Source organism: Paracoccidioides lutzii, assembly GCF_000150705.2.
Source record: "Paracoccidioides lutzii Pb01 unplaced genomic scaffold supercont2.2, whole genome shotgun sequence".
Classification (NCBI taxonomy): Eukaryota; Fungi; Ascomycota; class Eurotiomycetes; order Onygenales; family Ajellomycetaceae; genus Paracoccidioides; species Paracoccidioides lutzii.
Window position 1 is genome coordinate 1,395,442 of NW_015440948.1, and position 19,993 is coordinate 1,415,434.

The 19,993-nt window shown below is 36.2% G+C and overlaps 2 protein-coding genes across 2 annotated transcripts; one reads left to right on the forward strand and one right to left on the reverse strand.

Moving 5' to 3' along the window:
• Positions 1-52: 52 nt before the first annotated feature.
• Positions 53-1,358, reverse strand: PAAG_01096 (hypothetical protein; the record flags this gene model as incomplete). The annotated part of the gene is made up of 2 exons (XM_002797191.1): positions 53-994; positions 1,182-1,358. 2 exons carry the CDS (start codon positions 1,356-1,358, stop codon positions 53-55), a joined length of 1,119 nt encoding a protein of 372 aa, XP_002797237.1.
• Positions 1,359-17,704: 16,346 nt separating this feature from the next.
• On the forward strand, positions 17,705-19,363 carry PAAG_01097 (Poly(rC)-binding protein; the record flags this gene model as incomplete). The annotated part of the gene is made up of 3 exons (XM_002797192.2): positions 17,705-18,289; positions 18,376-19,255; positions 19,341-19,363. 3 exons carry the CDS (start codon positions 17,705-17,707, stop codon positions 19,361-19,363), a joined length of 1,488 nt encoding a protein of 495 aa, XP_002797238.1.
• Positions 19,364-19,993: the final 630 nt, after the last annotated feature.

Sequence of the window (19,993 nt, forward strand, 5' to 3'; positions counted from 1 at the left end):
CTTTGTGAACTCTTTATAAAAATTAGGCAGAAACACAGAACACTTCTATAAATCAGTCAACCAATTCCCTCGCAAAATCAATCAAGCGCAAACGGCGCGCATCACGCGGATGAAACTGGGCAATTTTGGCCTTGACAAGGAACCTAGACGCGGCAGTTTCCTGCTCCAGCTCAATATAAGAAGAAGTCTCCGCCACCTCTAGCAACGAATCAAGAAGTGAATGCATTTCCGCTCCGGCCGCCTCACGTTTATTACTTACTCTTCCCCCTTGGTCGTCGTCATCGCCATTTCCATCTCCAACTCCATCCCCACGTCCACGCGACCGGCGACGGACGAATTCATCAATGCGCTGCTGTCTCGATTCCCTCCCCGCACCCGCACCTGTAGTCCCACCACCACTTGCGGCACCTGTAGCCTTTTTCTCTTTCCCATGCGCCGTATAACCCGCCTCCAACGTCCAATCAGGCACATCAATCTGATCCCCAACAACTGGCCCCCCCAAATCCTCCGCCGCCAACATCGAGGCCAAATGCTCATCCACAAACCCCGTTAACGCCTCCCTCAGCGCAGTCGTCTTTTTCTCCAACTCCACCTTGCGCCTGCGCTGTTGCTGCATGACCTCCTTCGCTAGCTGCGTGGGCGCCTTCGCCTTCTCCCGATCCCCTGCCCGCATGGTTTGCAGGTCCCTTATGCGCTCATCTAGACCGGTGCTAATTAGTCTTGCGTCGCTTAGGGCTGCTTCTTCAGCTTTTAGTCGTTCACGGTCCGTGCTGAGGTGGTGAGCTACAGTGGATATGCTGGATTTGAGGTCTAGGATCTGGCGGAATGTTTCACGTAGGGCGAGCAGGGGGCTTAGGGGGGAATCTGGGGGTGGTAGGACTGGGTCTGTTTGGGAGAGGGAGTTGTAGGCTTTTGTTGCGCGGCGGGTTTGGGCGAGACGTGCATGTGGGCTAAGGCCTGGGCTGGGGAGTGTGGTTGCAGTGGAGAGATGGAGCTGGACGGGTTTTGTGTTTCTAGTTAGTCTTTACGATATATTTTTTATTTTTTTTATTTTATTTTATTTTTATTTTTTTTTTATTTATTTATTATTTTATTTTTTATTATTTTATTTTTTTTTTGGGACAGGATTGGATTGCGGACATGGGAGAGGTGTAGGACAATTGACATTGAATTTAACTAACCTCTTGCAAGGCATATTCCTGGCGTTTTACTTGATCTTGAAGCTGCTTTAGGGTTTGGTCAAGTTGGCGATTATATGCATGATGGTCAATTGGATGATTGGCGCGTTCTTCTTCGAGTTTGCGATTGCTTTCAGCGAATTGGCGTATCTTGTTAAGGGTATCCTGCTGAGACGCCATGCTTTACACATCTGTTTCCCAAATGTTTTTTGTTGATATGATAGTTAATTAATTCATGGTAGGTAACTAACTAGTTACTAGTTAACGTAAGCGATCACCTACGAGAACACCGTTCCATTCCAACCGTCTGAATCCACCAAATCATTCAATATGCCCACCATCTTAAAAGATCAAGCTTTCAATAGGAAGGAAAACTTCTTTAGCCATTAGAGCTTATGAAACTAAGCAATTTTCAAGCATGTGAACAACTGCCAAGGTGTATGATGTTGCTCTTTCAAGCCTATCCTACTGACTACAACTGAATTCTCAACAAGGCAATCAAAAGCTAACCTCAATTGAAGAAGAATCTCTAGTTCAATGAATAATGTTCCATGAAAGAGAGGGGGATATCTCTCTGAATCACAGGCATATGAGATATGATCATTCAACTAGTTATTGAAAACATATAACTAGTTAGTTAATGTGGGATGGTTGAATCTCTCATATTGGGAGGCCTAGCTAGCTATCTAATATACGCTATATCACGTGCGGCGGGGCGGCAGCCCGGGCAACACACGCCAAACAACCCCCCACGCACCAACGTGCGAGATATTATATCCCCTGCGTATTCAAAATCTAGCTATCCTATTCTAGATGTCAACAAAAACACACTACATACAAGATTTTGCTAGAATGAACTAATTTCCTTGTGAAAGATCTAGTAAGCTGATAAAACACTTAAATGCCACTGTGCTCAGAGATTTTGTAAGTCCATCTGTCATCATATCTTTTGTAGGAACATGGTCAATTGAAATCACCCTCTCATTCAACTGTGTACAGGAATAGTGGAATCTAGTGTCTGTTAGGGAGCGAATGCGAGCTGCATAAGAAGAAAGACTCTCTGCGTTGCTAACTGCTATATAACGAAATACTAAGCTTGATGGGATGAAAAGGGGGTGCTGGGGGCCTGCGTGGATTATAACCACCTGCATGGTCGTGTGGTCACGTGATATGGGTTAGGCCTAATCGAGCGACCCGCATGGTCGCATGGTCACGTGATGTGGGTTAGGCCTAATCGGGCGCCGAGCTTAATCCGACGTCGAGTCTAACCGGGCACCGGCCTTCGGTCGGACGCTGAGCCTAACAGTGTCAATATGCTTGCTACATGTGATAATTGCTGTCACAGTGGCAAGATCAATCAAGTTCTTATTATCTGTCTTAATCTGCAGAGGGTTCTTTATAATAAATCTCATATTCAACATCATATTATATATTCATATAGTCTTATATACAGCTCTGCTAAATGTTATATATTCAGCTTTATTAGAGCTCAAAGAGATGCAAGATTACTTAGAGAATTGTCATGAAATTGAGATACTCATCAGCAATAAAATAAAACTTGATGTAGATTTTTGATTATTATTCAAAAATTCAATTTAATCAGAATTTATATATTCAATAAGTATGAATATAGTATTTAAGAACTGAGTGCATTTATCATCAAATTCTTCATATAATATGTTTAGATTATTCATTTCTTTTAAATTTTATATAATATAAAGTAGAGCTTTTCACATTTTAAGAGTTAGAGCAGCATTCTTCTACATTAGAAGAGATGCTATGTAAGTAATATTTGAATATAATTTGACTATGAGATATTGCTGTAAAGGGTTAAGCTCTAAGAACTAGAGGCTAGTCCTTCTATATAACAAGGATGAATTGCTTGAAAAAAGGAAGAAAAGAATGAGATGAGAACTCAAGCTTAAGCAAGCTCACATAGCATGATCACATGCGCACATGCAAATGATGACTAGACTGAGTCAGCCAGCCAGAGCGAATCTAGAGATAGCATGATCATGTGCGCATGTGCAAATGATGGTTAGGCTGAGTCAGCCAGTCAGAGTGAATCTAGAGGTTTAATCTCTTATAATACCCCTCTTCTCCCTCTTTGTTGCAGGTCTTTACAACTATTTAAAGCTCTTTTTACATCTAATTTTGCCTGCTGAGAGGTCTCCTAAGCATTCAAGGTCTTCACTTCTTGTAGAAGACTTGCATCATTTCATATAGACTCAGTTCAATCTACTCATTTAATGAGATATTGCTTTTTTCTCTGATAGATTCATTCACTCTGAATTTTCTCAATCTTAAACTCAGGTCCTTCTGGAATCTCTATAGCAGGTGACTGCCAGTCAGTTTGCCTCTGACTAGACAAAGAATCTGTCATCACAGCATGTAGAAGCTTTACATTAAAGACATTGTGAATGTCAGATGAGACATTCAGTTGATAAGTATGAGATTCTATCTTTTCTAGCACAGTATATTGATTGTATTTCATGTTCAGCTTCTTGCACAGATGATTAGTTCTTATGTTCTCTAAGCTCAATCAGATCTTATCTTCAGATTGAAAGCTTGAAGCTGAGTCTCTTCATCTATTTACATATTTCTCTTGAGATTGCTGAGCATTCATCATTTTTACTTGAGCTCACTTCAACACTTCATAAGTCTTTCTCATGTAATCATCTGCAAACTCAATGAGATTATATAATATTTCAACAGATGGTGCATCAGCTATATCAATGAAGAAGATGTGAAAAAGATATGTTAAAAAGAATAAGCTCATGTCTATTAAGACAGCATCTCTATTATTAATGATCAGCTCTGCTAAAGAAAGTCATTCACATCAGTCATTCTGTTGAAAGCTAATATACTTGTGTAGATAGATTTTCAAAGTCTGATTCATTCACTCTGTAGCTTCATCAGTCTCTGAGTGATAGACTATGAAGAGTTGTCTTTTAATGTCTAATTTCTCACACACTCAAGTTCAAAACATGCTTGTGAAAGCTGACTCTCAATTTAACACTACTGCCTTAGAAATGTCATGTCAAGAAATAATGTTGTGAAGAAACACTCTAGTCACTATCTTCACATCAGTTTTCTTAACTGCTTTTAATATAACTCTCTTGATCAGTCTGTCTGTTATAATCATGATGTTCATGTATTCTTTAGAGCTCAATAAGTTCATAATAAAGTTCATAGAAAGCTTCTGCCACATGTGTTCAGAAATGAGAAAAGACTTAAGCAGTCTCTGATGTTGATCTCTTCATGTGATGTTTGATCTGCAAAGATGACAGTTTCTGATTATTCTTCTCACATCAGTGATATAGTCTGATCAGTAGAACTCATGTATTAGAACTTCTGTCATTTGCTCTCACCTGAGATGACTGATAAGAGGTGAGTCATGAGTCTTATGCACTAATCTGATTTAAAGAGATTCAAAGTCTGACACTCACTTACAATCTTGAAAGAGAAGCTCCTCATTCTCATTTAAAGAGCACTCAGAAATGAAGATCTTAATATCAAATTTAGAAGAAAATCTGAATCTTTCCTCATGAAGAGTTTGCTTTAGACACTGCAGAATCTTGTCATTTTTGTAAGTCTCATTTCACTGAGCTTGAAGAGACATCTCAGATTTCACACTGACAGTGATCACTATTGATTTCATTTCAGATGCTAGTACATTAAACTTAAGTAGTTAAGCTTGTCTCTGCTTGATTTTCTCATCATCAGCACTCTGTGACATGTTCTGCTCTCTTTGTGATAGAGCATCTGATTCAGTATTCAACTTCTCTGATCAGTAATTAATTCTGAAGTTGAATTGATAGAGAATATTCATTCAATGTAGCTGTCTTTCATTTAGTCTGTGTGTAGTCATGAAGTATTTTAGATTTTTATGATCTGTGAGAATTTTGAATTTCTTTACACTTCATAGCTCAGTATCTCATTTCTTTAAACACTTAATTATTGCTAATAACTTCTTATCATGAATCTCATAGTTGCATTCTGCAGGTGAATGCTTGTGAGAGAAGAAGACACATGAGTGTAAAATACTCTGCTCATCATATTGTAGCAGCACTTCTTCTGAGACATAATCTGAGAAGTTCATTTTCAATATAGTCTCACAGTTAGAGTCAAATTGAAGCAGAATTGAAGCAGAGATAAACATTGATTTTAGACACTTAAAAGCTTCCTCAGCCTTGCTCATCCACAAAAAAGAAATATTCTTGCATGTAAGAATTATCAGTGAGATTACAATCTTTGAGAAATCTCTGATAAATTATTTATAGAAATTGACAAAGTCTAAAAATCCTCATACATCTTTAAGAGTAGTAGGTGTCACTCATTTCAAAACAGCTTTAATCTTCTTCAGATTCATTTATATACTCTTGTTCACTTCAATGATGAATTCAAGATATTTTGTACTGTTCATCTTGAACTCACTTTTTCTGATGTCTGCCTGCAGACCTACTTTCTATAGACACATAAGCATCTTTTGTACATGCTTGTGATGCTCTCATAAGCTTCTTGAGAAAAATATCAAGATGTCATCTAAATAAACTGAGCAGAAGTTGTTCAGATATCTATGTAATGCTCAGTTGATATATTTTTGAAATGTGCTCAAAGCATTGATCAAATCAAAGAGTGTAATCAGTCACTCAAATAGTCTGTATCTGGTTCTAAAGGCTATCATTCACTCATCATCTTTCATGATTCAAATCTTATGAAAAGCTGCAATAATGTCCAGCTTAGTGAATCATTTAGTCTGTTCAATTCACTGTAGAGTCTCACTAATTAATGATAGAGAATATCAATTCTTTCAGATGATTTTGTTAAGAGCTTGATAGTTCACACAGAATCTTAGCTCATTCTCAGACTTCTTCATAAATAGTATGAGAGCAGCTGCAGAGGAGTTGCTCACTCTAATAAAATTCTTATCTATATAATCTGTAAGAGTCTTTTGCAAAGCCAGTAGTTCCTCTCAAGATATATTATATAATAAGTCTCAAAGGAGTTGTTCTGTGCTATCATCAGTCTTTTTAATCAGTTCAATCTCATGATCTTTATCTGAGTCATGAAGTGGGGGTAGAGCATCAGCAGCTTCTTTATCAAATATGTTCAAAAACTCATGATAATGTTCAGACAGCTTTTCTCTAGAGTCAATCTTTGATTTCACTTCTAAAGTCTTTTGAATGTCAGTCAAACTGACAGTGAAGATCTCAATGTTTCACTTCTCTCAAGTGCTCACAAGCCTAGAGAAGCTTATGACAGAGATGGAAATCACATCAGCTTTTACATTTGAACTAAGCTCTACCTCTATGCCAATCTCTTCAAATCTCATAATTCTTTGATAAGGGATCATGGTCACTTTTTGCTGAGCCAGCCAGGGGTTATCTAAATATATATCATGATCATGTAAATTATTCATCACATAGAGAAAGGCCTGTTCAGTTATATGACCATCTATATCAATTTGAATGCCAGTCACTATGCTCATGGAGAGTCTCATGAAGTCTTCAAAGCTGGTCATTTTAACAGAGGGAATTTCAATGCACAGAAGCTTATGCTTGTTAATGTAGAATTGAGAAATAAGATCATAGACATTACATTCACTGTCTATCATTGCTCTAGTCAAAAAGACATTATCTACTAGAGCATCAACAGTGAAGAATTTGAATATCATCTTAGATTTAAATCTTCTTCATTGCTTTCTCATCAGCTTCTTATTTTACTTCTTTCAGTGTCTTTTGATTAAAGCTACTCTTTTCTCAAATTCTCACTTATATTCACATCATCATCATTCAGTATCAGCTCAGAGATCATCTTAGCTATCATGGAGGTGACAGAGCATCTGAGAGATTTGAATGAGCAGCTCTTAATCATATGACCTCTGGCTCTGCATCTCAGGCACAGGCCTTGCTCTCTTTATTGATTAACCTCTGTCTGATTTATCAATTTGATGTGGTGAGTACTTGAAATCACAGCACCAGAAGAGAGATTCATCAGATCATCAGTGGAAGCTTGAGACTGATTTCATTAATCAAGGACAGCATGACAAAGTAGAGAGTGTGAATTAGATGTTGTATAATCTGAAGAAAATCTGTTCTCATGACATTTAGATCACTGCCTTAAAGTCTTAAGCTCAGAGAGTTGATGATCAACTAATCTAAGCTCCTTGCAGTAATTCTTGTAGGGAGATGATTCTCTTACACTCATCATGCCTTCTCTCAGCTTCATGCTTAGAGTGAATTTCAAATATCTCTTTTTAATATGATCATTTCATCTGTGATCATCAGCTTCCAGCAGTAGCTGATTAAATTCAGACAGAAAGTCAAAGAGAGCTCTTCTACTCTGTCATAGATTGTTGAGCTTTTGCATAGCCTTTTCCTGTTATGCAGAATCACTAAAGAGTATGCATGTCTGCTTCAGTAAGCTCTCTACTGTAAAGTTGATCTTATTCTTATTATTCTCAATTCAGAGGTAAACTTGAGCTGCTGCCATTTCTTTCAGTCTCAAGTACACATATCAAGCACATTTCTCATTATTACCTAAAGCTTTTTCATTGATCTTAAGTTTTAATTGAAGCTTTAGCTCTCACTGAGAGTAGTGCTTCAGATTAGAATCATCATACTTCTCATAGTCTGATAGCTTGATCTTTGATCTTCTGACTGCAATGAGTGATTGTGAGTTCAATTGAGAGAGAGTTGATGTCAGAGTGTTCAAAGCTTGTTGTAGATTAACTATTTCAGCTTGCTGAGCTGCTATTAAATTTCTGTTCTCACACTGAACCTGTTTCTGCTGTTGAAGAAAGATCATCCATTGTTGTTTGAAGCTGCTGAGGGCATCCCTGCTCATTGCTTTGTGTTGATCCATTTGTTGTACAAGTCTGTCACTTTATCTCATTCAGTCAGATGTTTTCAATGTTGCTTATTCATTTGTTAGCACAATTGCTAACCTAGTCTATTCATATACCAGTGCTATTACTGAACTTCATGATACAGAATTAAGAATTTCAGTAGTCTATCAATGAAAGGAGTGAAGCAATTTATAATGTAGTGGGTTAAGCTCTAAGAACTAGAGGCTAGTCCTCCTATATAACAAGGATGAATTGCTTGAGAAAGGGAAGAAAAGAATGAGATGAGAACTCAAGCTTAAGCAAGCTCACGTAGCATGATCACGTGCGCACGTGCAAACAATGGCTAGGCTGAGTCAGCCAGCCAGAGCAAATCTAGAGATTCAACCCCTTATACTTTCTTCATTGAGATTTGAATATCATTCAATTTATAGTATCATTAATTATAAAAATGTATATTTTTTTCATGAGATCTCTTCTTCAATCAATTACTGCAAGCTACTTAGTAAGATTTCATAATATTCTATTTAGATTAATATTGAGATTGTTCAAATGATATTTTTCATCAAAGATTCAATAGTCTGATATCATTGATTTATTTATGAGAATATCAGATCTTAAGATCAGAGTTCAAATTTTTTATTATTCAAGATCTATAATATTATATTTTATTAATTTTATTCAATAATTTTTTATCTTCTCAGATTTATATATAATATTTTTAAATATCTTTAGTAAAGATTCTGTGGTAGAGGAAGAAATATATATAATAATAATTTTTTAGATCTGATTTATTTAATATCTTTAATTTCAAAAACTTTATTATTCTCAATCAAATAAATTATAGAATTAAAGAGTTCTTCTATTGCAGAATTAAATATTAGTTCTTCATCATTCATTTTATTTATATACTCTTTTGAGAGAAAAATCATATTGCTAATAATCAATATTTTATCTGTTATAAAACTTTACAATTGAAAGATTGACTTATTATAAAACTTATTAAGTTTATATAATTTTGCTCTAGTGAATAACTTATTCACAGGCTTCTGTAATTTATGAAGATGAGTATAAATATATGATTCAAGTTCACAGAAGTGTAAAATCTCTAATGAGGTGATTAGAAGTATAGAGAATTAAATTATATAAAAATAGTATATAGATTGTAATTTGTATATAATATCTATAAATTAAAATTTTAAATTATATAAAATAGTAAATATAGATATATTAATTATAATTACTACTACTATCTTTAAAATATTCATTTAAAACTTTTTAAAAATATTTTTATCAATAAAAACTACTCTGGCATATGCTATAATTGTATAAATATCACACTCTGATATACTGTTTTAATAAGAGAATTAAAAAGTTCTAAATTATTAAATTATTCTCTGACTGATTATTATTATTAATATTCTATTAAATAAAAATTATTATTGATATTTATTATAATATATACAGATAGAATAAAACTGAGATTCTTTATAAATTGAATTTAATACTTATAAAAATTAATAACTTAGTTCTTTATATATAAAAAATAGATTTATTTATAATAAGTAGTATTATCTGTTATAAGTATATAGTATTTTGTCCTCTGATGTGATTTAATAGATTAGTTTATCATCTTATTGAATGTTCTACCATCATTAGTAATATCAATATAAATATATTCTATTGCTCTTAGTACTTATAGTATTGAGATCTGTAAGAATTTTCATATTATATCAACTTTAATACAGTTATCATAAAAGAAATTTATTTTAAAATTTTTAAATTATATACTATATAGAGAATTCTTCATCAATATAATTATCACTTTTATGTAAATATAATTCAAATTAATATATCATTTTATAAAGATTTTTGATATCTTATTTTTATTATTATATTCAATAACTATTATCATCATATCTCTGTATTCATAGAATTAAATAGCAAAGTTGACTACTTTGAATATATGATAAATATAAACTTCTGATTTTTATTCAGTAATTTTATATATAAAGCTCTAGATATAAAGGACTGAACCTCTAGATTCGCTCTGGCTGGCTGACTCAGCCTAGTTATCATTTGCACATGTGCATGTGATCATGCTACGCGAGCTTGCTTAAGCTTGTGTTCTTATCTCATTCTTTTCTTCCCTTTCTCAAGCAATTCATTCTTATTATAGAGAAAGACTAGTCTTTAGTTCTTAGAGCTTAACCCACTATATTATAAATTGCTTCACTCCTTTCATTGATAGACTACTGAAAGTCTTAATTCTGTATCATGAAGCTTAGCAAATGTGCTGACATATGATAGACTATTGAAAGTCTTAAATCCTGCATCATGAAGTTCAATGATAGCACTGATGTATGAATAGACTGGGTTAGCAATTGTACTAATAAATAAACAAGCAATATTGAAAATGTTTAGCTGAATGAGATAAAGTAACAGACTTGTACAATAAATACACAAATGAATCAATACAAAGTAATGAGTAGGGACACTTTCAGCAGCTTTAAACAACAATGAATGACCTTTCTCCAATAGCAGAAACAGGTTCAGTGTGAGAACAGAAATTTAATAGCAGCTCAGCAAGCTGAAATAGCTAATCTATGACAAGCTTTGAACATCTCAACATCAATTCTCTCTCAATCAAATCTGTAACCACTCATTGCAGTCAGAAGACTAAAGACCAAGCTACTGAACTGTGAGAAGTATGATAGTTCTAATCTGAAGCACTACTCTTAGTGAGAGCTAAAGCTTCAATCAAAACTTAAGATCAATGGAAAAGCTTTAGATAATAATGAGAAATGTGCTTGGTATGTGTACTCAAGACTGGAAGAAATAGCAGCAGTTTGAGTTTACCCCTGAGTTGAGAATAATAAGAACAAGGTCAACTTCACAGTAAAGAGCTTACTGAAGTAGACACATATGCTCTTTAGTGATTCTGTATGACAGAAAAAGACTATGCAAAAGCTTAACAATCTATGACAAAGTAGAAGAGCTCTCTTTGACTTTCTGCTTGAATTTAATCAGCTACTGCTAGAAGCTAATGGTCACAGATGAGATGATCACATTAAAAAGAAGTATTTGAAATCCACTCTAAGCATGGAGCTGAAGGAAGGCATGATGAGTGTAAGAGAATTATCTCCCTACAAGAATTACTGTAAGGAGCTTAGATTAGTTAATCATCAAGTCTCTGAGCTTAAGACTTTAAGGCAGTGATCTAAACATTGCAAGAGCAGATCTTCTTTGAATCATACAACATCTAATTCACACTCTCTACTTTATCATGCTGTCCTTGATCAATAAAACCAGTCTCAAGCTTCTGCTGATAATCTGATGAATCTCTCTCCTGGTGCTGTAACCTCAAGCACTCATCACACTAAATTGATAAATCAGACAGAGGTTAATCAATGAAGAGAGCAAGGCCTGTATCTGAGATGCAAAGCTGGAGGTCATATGATTAAGAGCTGCTTATTCAAATCTCTCAGATACTCTGCCACCCTCACAATAGCTAAAGTGATCTTCAAGCTAGTACTAGACAATAATGATGTGAATATGAGTGAGGATTTGGGAAAAGAGTAGCTTCAATCAAAAGACACTGAAAGAAGTGAAATAAAAAGCTTATGAAGAAGCAATGGAGAAGATTTAAATCTAAGATAATATTCAAATCCTTCACTGTTGATGCTCTAGTAGATAATGCCTTTTTAACTAGAGCAATGATAGACAGTAAATGTAATATCTATAATCTTATTTCTCAATTCTATATTAACAAGCATAAGCTCTTGTGCATTGAAATTCCTCCTGTTAAAATGACTGGCTTTGAAGACTCTATGGGACTCTCTACAAGCATAGTGACTGGCATTTAAATTGATATAGATGATCATATAACTGAAGAAGCCTTTCTCTATGTGGTGAATAATTTACATGATCATGATATATATTTAGACAACCCCTGGCTGGCTCAGCAAAAAGTGACCATGATCCCTCATCAAAGAATTATGAGATTTGAAGAGATTGGCATAGAGGTAGAGCTTAGTTCAAATGCAAAAGCTGATGTGATTTCCATCTCTGTCATAAGCTTCTCTAGGCTTGTGAGCACTTGAGAGAAGTGAAACATTGAGATCTTCACTGTCAGTTTGACTGACATTCAAAAAACTCTAGAAGTGAAATCAAAGATTGACTCTATAGAAAAGCTGCCTGAACATTATCATGAGTTTTTAGATATATTTGATAAGAAAGCTGCTGATACTCTACTCTAACTTCATGACTCAGATAGAGATCATGAAATTGAACTGATTAAAAAGACTGATGATAGTGCAGAACAATCCCCTTGAGAATAACTATATAATATGTCTTGAGAAGAACTACTGGCTTTGTAAAAGACTCTTACAGATTATATAGATAAGAGTTTTATTAAAGTGAGCAACTCTTCTGTGACTGCTCTCATACTATTTGTGAAGAAGTCTGTAAGTGAGCTAAGATTCTGTGTGAACTATTGAGTTCTTAACAAAATTATCTGAAAGAATCAATATTCTCTATCATTAATCAGTGAGACTGTACAGTGAATTGAATGAGCTAAATGATTCACTAAACTAAATATTATTGCAGCTTTTCACAAGATTCAAATCACAGAAGATAATGAGTAGATGACAGCTTTTAGAATCAGATATAGACTATTTGAGTGACTTATTACACCTTTTGATTTGGCCAATGCTCTGAGCACATTTCAAAAATATATCAACTAAGTATTATATGGATATCTGGACAACTTCTGCTCAGTCTATTTAGATAACATCTTGATATTTTTCTCAAGAAGCTTACAGAAGCATTATGAGCATGTACAAAATATACTTATATGTCTATGAGAAGCAGGCCTGCAGGCAGATATCAGAAAAAGTGAGTTTGAGATGAACAGTACAAAATATATTAAATTTATTATTGAAGCAGATAAGGGTATATAAATGAATTCAGAGAAGATTAAAGCTATTTTAAAATAAGCAATACCTACTACTCTTAAAGATGTATAAGAATTTTTAGACTTTGTCAATTTCTATAAATGATTTATCAGAGATTTCTCAAAGATTGTAATCTTACTGACAATTCTTACATGCAAGAATGTTTCTTTTTTGTGAATGAGCAAGGCTGAGGAAGCTTTTAAGTGTCTAAAATCAATGTTTATCTCTGCTTCAATTCTGCTTCAATTTGACTCTAACTGTGAGACTATATTGAAAATGAACTTCTCAGATTATGTCTCAGAAGAAGTGCTGCTACAATATGATGAGCAGAGTATTTTACACTCATGTGTCTTCTTCTCTCACAAGCATTCACCTGCAGAATGCAACTATGAGATTCATGATAAGAAGTTATTAGCAATAATTAAGTGTTTAAAGAAATGAGATACTGAGCTATGAAGTGTAAAGAAATTCAAAATTCTCACAGATCATAAAAATCTAGAATACTTCATGACTACACACAGACTAAATGAAAGACAGCTACATTGAATGAATATTCTCTATCAATTCAACTTCAGAATTAATTACTGGTCAGAGAAGTTGAATACTGAATCAGATGCTCTATCACAAAGAGAGCAGAACATGTCACAGAGTGCTGATGATGAGAAAATCAAGCAGAGACAAGCTTAACTACTTAAGTTTAATGTACTAGCATCTGAAATGAAATCAATAGTGATCACTGTCAGTGTGAAATCTGAGATGTCTCTTCAAGCTCAGTGAAATGAGACTCACAAAAATGACAAGATTCTGCAGTGTCTAAAGCAAACTCTTCATGAGAAAAGATTTAGATTTTCTTCTAAATTTGATATTAAGATCTTCATTTCTGAGTGCTCTTTAAATGAGAATGAGGAGCTTCTCTTTCAAGATTGTAAGTGAGTGTCAGACTTTGAATCTCATCAAATCAGATTAGTGCACAAGACTCATGACTCACCTCTTATCAGCCATCTCAGGTGAGAGCAAATGGCAGAAGTTCTAATACATGAGTTCTACTGATCAGACTATATCACTGATGTGAGAAGAATAATCAGAAACTGTCATCTTTGCAGATCAAACATCACATGAAGAGATCAACATCAGAGACTGCTTAAGTCTTTTCTCATTTCTGAACACATGTGGCAGGAGCTTTCTATGAACTTTATTATGAACTTACTGAGCTCTAAAGAATACATGAACATCATGATTATAACAGACAGACTGATCAAGAGAGTTATATTAAAAGCAGTTAAGAAAACTGATGTGAAGATAGTGACTAGAGTGTTTCTTTACAATATCATTTCTTGACATGACATTTCTAAGACAGTAGTGTTAAATTGAGAGTCAGCTTTCACAAGCATGTTTTGAACTTGAGTGTGTGAGAAATTAGACATTAAAAGACAACTCTTCATAGTCTATCACTCAGAGACTGATGAAGCTACAGAGTGAATGAATCAGACTTTGAAAATCTATCTACACAAGTATATTAGCTTTCAACAGAATGACTGATGTGAATGACTTTCTTTAGCAGAGCTGATCATTAATAATAGAGATGCTGTCTTAATAGACATGAGCTTATTCTTTTTAACATATCTTTTTCACATCTTCTTCATTGATATAGCTGATGCACCATCTGTTGAAATATTATATAATCTCATTGAGTTTATGAATGATTATATGAGGAAGACTCATGAAGTGTTAAAGTGAGCTCAAGTAAAAATGACAGATGCTCAGCAATCTCAAGAGAACTATACAAATAGACAAAGAGACTCAGCTTCAAACTTTCAACCTGGAGATAAGATCTGATTGAGCTTAGAGAACATGAAAACTAATCATCTGTACAAGATGCTGAATATGAAATACAATCAATATACTGTGTTAGAAAAGATAGAATCTCATGCTTACTGACTGAATGTCTTACTCAGCATTCACAATGTCTTTAATGTAAAGCTTCTATATGCTGCAGTGATGGATTCCCTGTCTAGTCAGAGACAAACTGACTGACAGTCACTCACTATAGAGACTGTGAAAGAACCTGAGTTTGAGATTGAGAAAATTTAGAGTGAATGAATCTATCAGAGGAAAAAGCAATATCTTATTAAATAAGTAGATTGAGCTGAGTCTCTATGAAATGACACAAGTCTTTTACAAGAAATAAAGACTTTAGATACTTGGAAGACCTCTCAGCAGGCAAAATTAAATGTAAAAAGAACTTTAAATAGTTGTAAAGACCTGTAACAAAGAGGGAGAAGAGAGGTATTATAAGAAGCTGAATCTTTAGATTCACTCTGACTGACTGACTTAGCCTAGTCATCATTTGCACATGTGCACATGATCATGCTATGTGAGCTTGCTTAAACTCATATTCTCATCTCATTCTTTTCTTCCCTTTTTCAAACAATTCATTCTTGTTATATAGGAGGACTAGTACTTAGTTCTTAGAGCTTAATCCTCTACAAAAATCTCTATATTACTAATTCTTTATTTTATAAAAAATTAGAGATAAAATCTATTGTTATTTAGTCATATATATAAATACTCTGAATCTCTGAAATTTCTTCAAGAGATTCAATAATTAGCTACTATTCAATTCTATATATATATTTTTATTTATCATTATTTTATTTCCTCTATAGCACTTATTATGTCTATACATTTATTCTTTTACAATTCTAGTTATAGAGCTTTTCACGCTTCCTTTTGATACTCAGTTTATTTATTTTAAGTATTCTCATAAATGTTTTTAAATCATTAAGAATTTAAAAGATTTACAGTTTAAAAATAATAATTTTCATATTTATCTTATAACTTTTCAAAATATAAAGATAAAACTTATATCTTTAGATGAAAATTGAACTAAGAGTATTTATTATAACTTATTCATACTAGAACTAAGAAACTAATAATAGAAATTTTGTTAAAATAAAGCTAAATAATTTCTATATTATTAAATAAAGCTTTATTCAGAATCTGAATCTTAATGAATTGATGAATCAGTTAACTACTCATCTCACTATCACTATAACTCATCTTAACTCATTTGCTATGAATATTATCATTGAATAATTTGATGAATATCAATATCATTACTATGAGAATACAGAGTATATTATCAAATACTGCTGATTCAAGAACTTATATTTCACAAGTACTGAATGATAGAAATATAATAAGAAATATATAGAGATATTGAAAAATTGAAATAAAAATATAACTAAAAATAGAAATAAGAGCAAAGATAGAAATACAGAAATCTACTTGCAAGTTAGTCAACTCAAATATCCTTTGCAACAATTTCTTCAAATATTGAAGAACTTTTGAAAAGCCAGCCAGATTATGGGTGAAATAAGAAAAGAATTTGATGGATACAGCAAGTGGAAGACAAGATAGATTGACAGAGAAGATGGATATGATTGATTTGAGCAGGACAGTAGCTAGTCTGTACAGTAGCTAGTCTGAGGAGAGGTGTTGGAGCCTAGGCTTCCTATTATGGACCAGCGCACCGCACAGTAGTATATAGCATCCCTGAGATAGGCTACAACCACTTCAGACGTCCCACACAGTTAACTAGAATTGCACGTGATCAACGTCAATCGGCTTAGCTCAGCACGCTAGTCCGTATCCGGCCTCCCCCCCCACAGTTTAGCCGTTTGCGGCTCTTGCACCTTCCAACCTCATCTCAACCTCCTCCCCATTTCAACGCCTTTTTCTCTGCGAAGTTCAGCAGATTCGTAACCTCATTTCATCTTCCTCCATCAACACCACTGCAGACAGCATCACGTCTTGCACTAAGTCGGTCATCGCAATCATCGCTTTATTCCCCCCGTTCTTCTATTCCCCATCCCTCTCTCTCTGTGTCTCTTCTTTTCTCGTCTCTCCTTATCTCATCTCACTCCATTCCCTTGTTTTACTGCAAAACACACGCTTCTTTATTGTCGGTCATTCCAAGAATACCCCCTCCCACTTCAGTATATCTTCTTCCCCCCAGTCTCAAGTGCTAATAAAGTCTATAGGTTTCTCGCAGGATCAGGTCGGGGAAAAGTAAACGAGGAAACAGATCTTTTCAAGAAAAGGAGAAGAAGCAAAAGAGGGACTAGTCCAGCGAATCTGCGTTTATCCTTCTTTTTGATCCTATAACTTTATCAATCAAAGCTTCCAAAATCCTTCTTTGGCTAGAGGTCCTCCGTCATTTTTCACCACCACTATTCACCACATCACAACCCCTCCGTCTCCTGTGTTGTCGATAAAGTTACTGTCCCAACATCTCCCAAGTTTCTCCAGGAGCCTGCTGCTCCATCCTGCTGAAAATTCAACATTCTCACCTCTAAACCAACACCTGCCTCCCTTTCCACACGTCGAACTCCACTCTGATTACTCCGCATCGTTTCCAGCACCCACTGCTACTACTGCTACCACTACCACACTTCCTCCTTTGACTCCAACTCCTCAGCCTACATATCTCCAAGCACCAACTCTCCTCTCCAGTCGACCACCTGCACCAGCAAGTTTTCCTTGGGAAATCCCTGGTGTACATAGCCGATTGAAAAAAAAAACAATTTATAAAAAAGATATTCAGATCCTATTTCGACCCTCATTTTTCACGTAAGTAAAGCAACAGAAAAGAAAAGAAACGTCCAGGTTCAGAACCAGATATCCCAACCGAGAACCGTGTGTTTTCTCCAGTCGAAAGAAAAATGTCTGCCTCTCCAACCTCCGCCGTCGCGTCGACAAAACGCCCCCTCGAGGACCCCTCTTCACCATCGGGACCTACCGATCAACCAGATGCCAAACGCCCAGCTCTGGACAAAGTAGTAAAAGGGGATGACGAAGAATCTAAGCTGCCACAAGAAGTTGAAAGCACTGCAACAGAAGCAACCAAGGCTGAGGCTGCACCGCAGCCCGCTGGCGCTGCCACCGCCGGAGAAAATGGTGTGAAGGATGAACAAGGTGATTTAGTTGTTCCTGATGCCCCTAACGCCAACGGCAAGGGCACTGCTGCTCAAATACTGGAGACTCAGCCGATTCAATCCACAGCTTCTCAGAATGATAGAGCTTCTTCGCAACCCCCGTCCCAGCATACTACGCAAGATGAGAGTGGATGGATCCATATTCGTGCTGTAATCTCTAGTGCTGAAGCAGCAACTTGTATTGGTAAAGGAGGTGAAAATGTTTCTCAGATTCGTCGCCTATCTGGTGCCAAGTGCACCGTTAGTGACTATTCCCGTGGTGCCGTCGAAAGAATTTTGACTGTCAGTGGCATGCAAGATGCAGTTGCCAAGGTATGTTGTAATGATCACGTGGTTTTGATGATTCCTTTTTCTTTCTTACTCTCACATGTCACTGACGATGCATTTCACCCAAAAAGGCTTTTGGTTTGATCATCCGTACACTGAACAATGAACCCCTAGAGGCACCATCCACAGCTCAATCAAAAACCTACCCCCTCCGTCTCCTCATCCCCCACCTCCTCATTGGATCCATCATCGGCAAGTCTGGAGTTCGCATTCGCGAGATCCAAGAGGCTTCTGGTGCCCGTCTTAATGCTTCCGATTCATGTCTTCCCCTCTCCACTGAACGGACCCTTATTATCCTAGGTGTTGCTGACGCAGTTCACATCGCAACCTATTACGTTGCTGTTACTTTGGTAGAACAACTGACTGAAAGGTTTGGCGGGCCTGCAGCTTCCGCTTACGCAACTCGTAGCGGTGGACCTGCCGGTGTCGTCCCAGGAGGTATGCAGGTAGTTCCGTACATACCCCAACCCGCTGGTGGACAGTATGGCCACCCAGATACCTTCAAGAGACATCAACCCCAGGGAACCCGCGCCGTATCTACCGGTGGATATGGCGTGCCGTACGTCCACGGCCAACCCGGCCAACCCCAAATGCCCCAGCAAGCACTCCACTACGGTGCATCCTCCCGTCCCGGCTACACAGGAGCTGGCCCCCACCAGCCATCGCCATACGGCGCACCTCAACCGGGCCAAGTCCATGGTGCACCTAGCTCTCAGCCAGTTGGAGGTGTGGTTCCAGGAGCACCGGTGACACAGCAGATTTTCATCCCCAATGATATGGTGGGTGCGATCATTGGTAAGGGAGGGGCTAAGATCAATGAGATACGCCATCTTAGCGGGAGTGTGATCAAGATCAATGAGCCTCAGGATAACAGCAATGAACGTCTCGTCACCATTACAGGAACACCCGAGTGTAACCAGATGGCTCTGTATATGCTTTATTCAAGACTAGGTATGATATTTTGCAGCTTAACTGAAGTTTAAACCTTTGCTCTCGATATGTTGGTTCTTTTGCTAACCACTTTTCTTTTTGCCAGAGAGTGAGAAACATCGTATTTAGGATCTCAAGATTTTCTTTTCCATGTTTCTGTTCTTTCTATTATTTCTCAGGTTCATGTTTCTTATGATCCCTTTGCTTTGAGTTTGGGGAGGAGTTTAATTGAAAAAGTAATTTCTACGAATTTGTTAACTTTGTTTTTAATTACATTCTTTGTTATCTGTGGTTGGTCATTAACTTTACTTGCTTTGTTCTTTGTTTTTCTTCTTTTCTCTCGTACCTTTTCTGATCCGTTGTTCAACTTGTAGCCCACGAGCTCTTCTTTTCTTCGTTAACGTGGTGTATTTTTACCTACCAGATATTAAAGGCAATGTCACTAGTTATCTCAAACTACGTTCATGCTTATTAATAATCACCATATATTACAGGATTCAAAGCTTCAAATAGTTAAATCTGACATACCCCATCTCCAACACTTTATAATCCTAGGCAACATTTTGTCCCTAACGGGTGCAACAGCTTTCTTTCTAATTCATCCATCCTCATCACAGCTTTCATGCGCCTCCACACTCCCCCACCCAGCCACCAGCACAGCCAAGTCCGCCTCCCCAGACGGACTGTCGACATGCTCCACCGTACCCGGCCGTTCAACCCATCCCAGTGAAAACCAATAGGGCGGTTGTGGAGGATTTA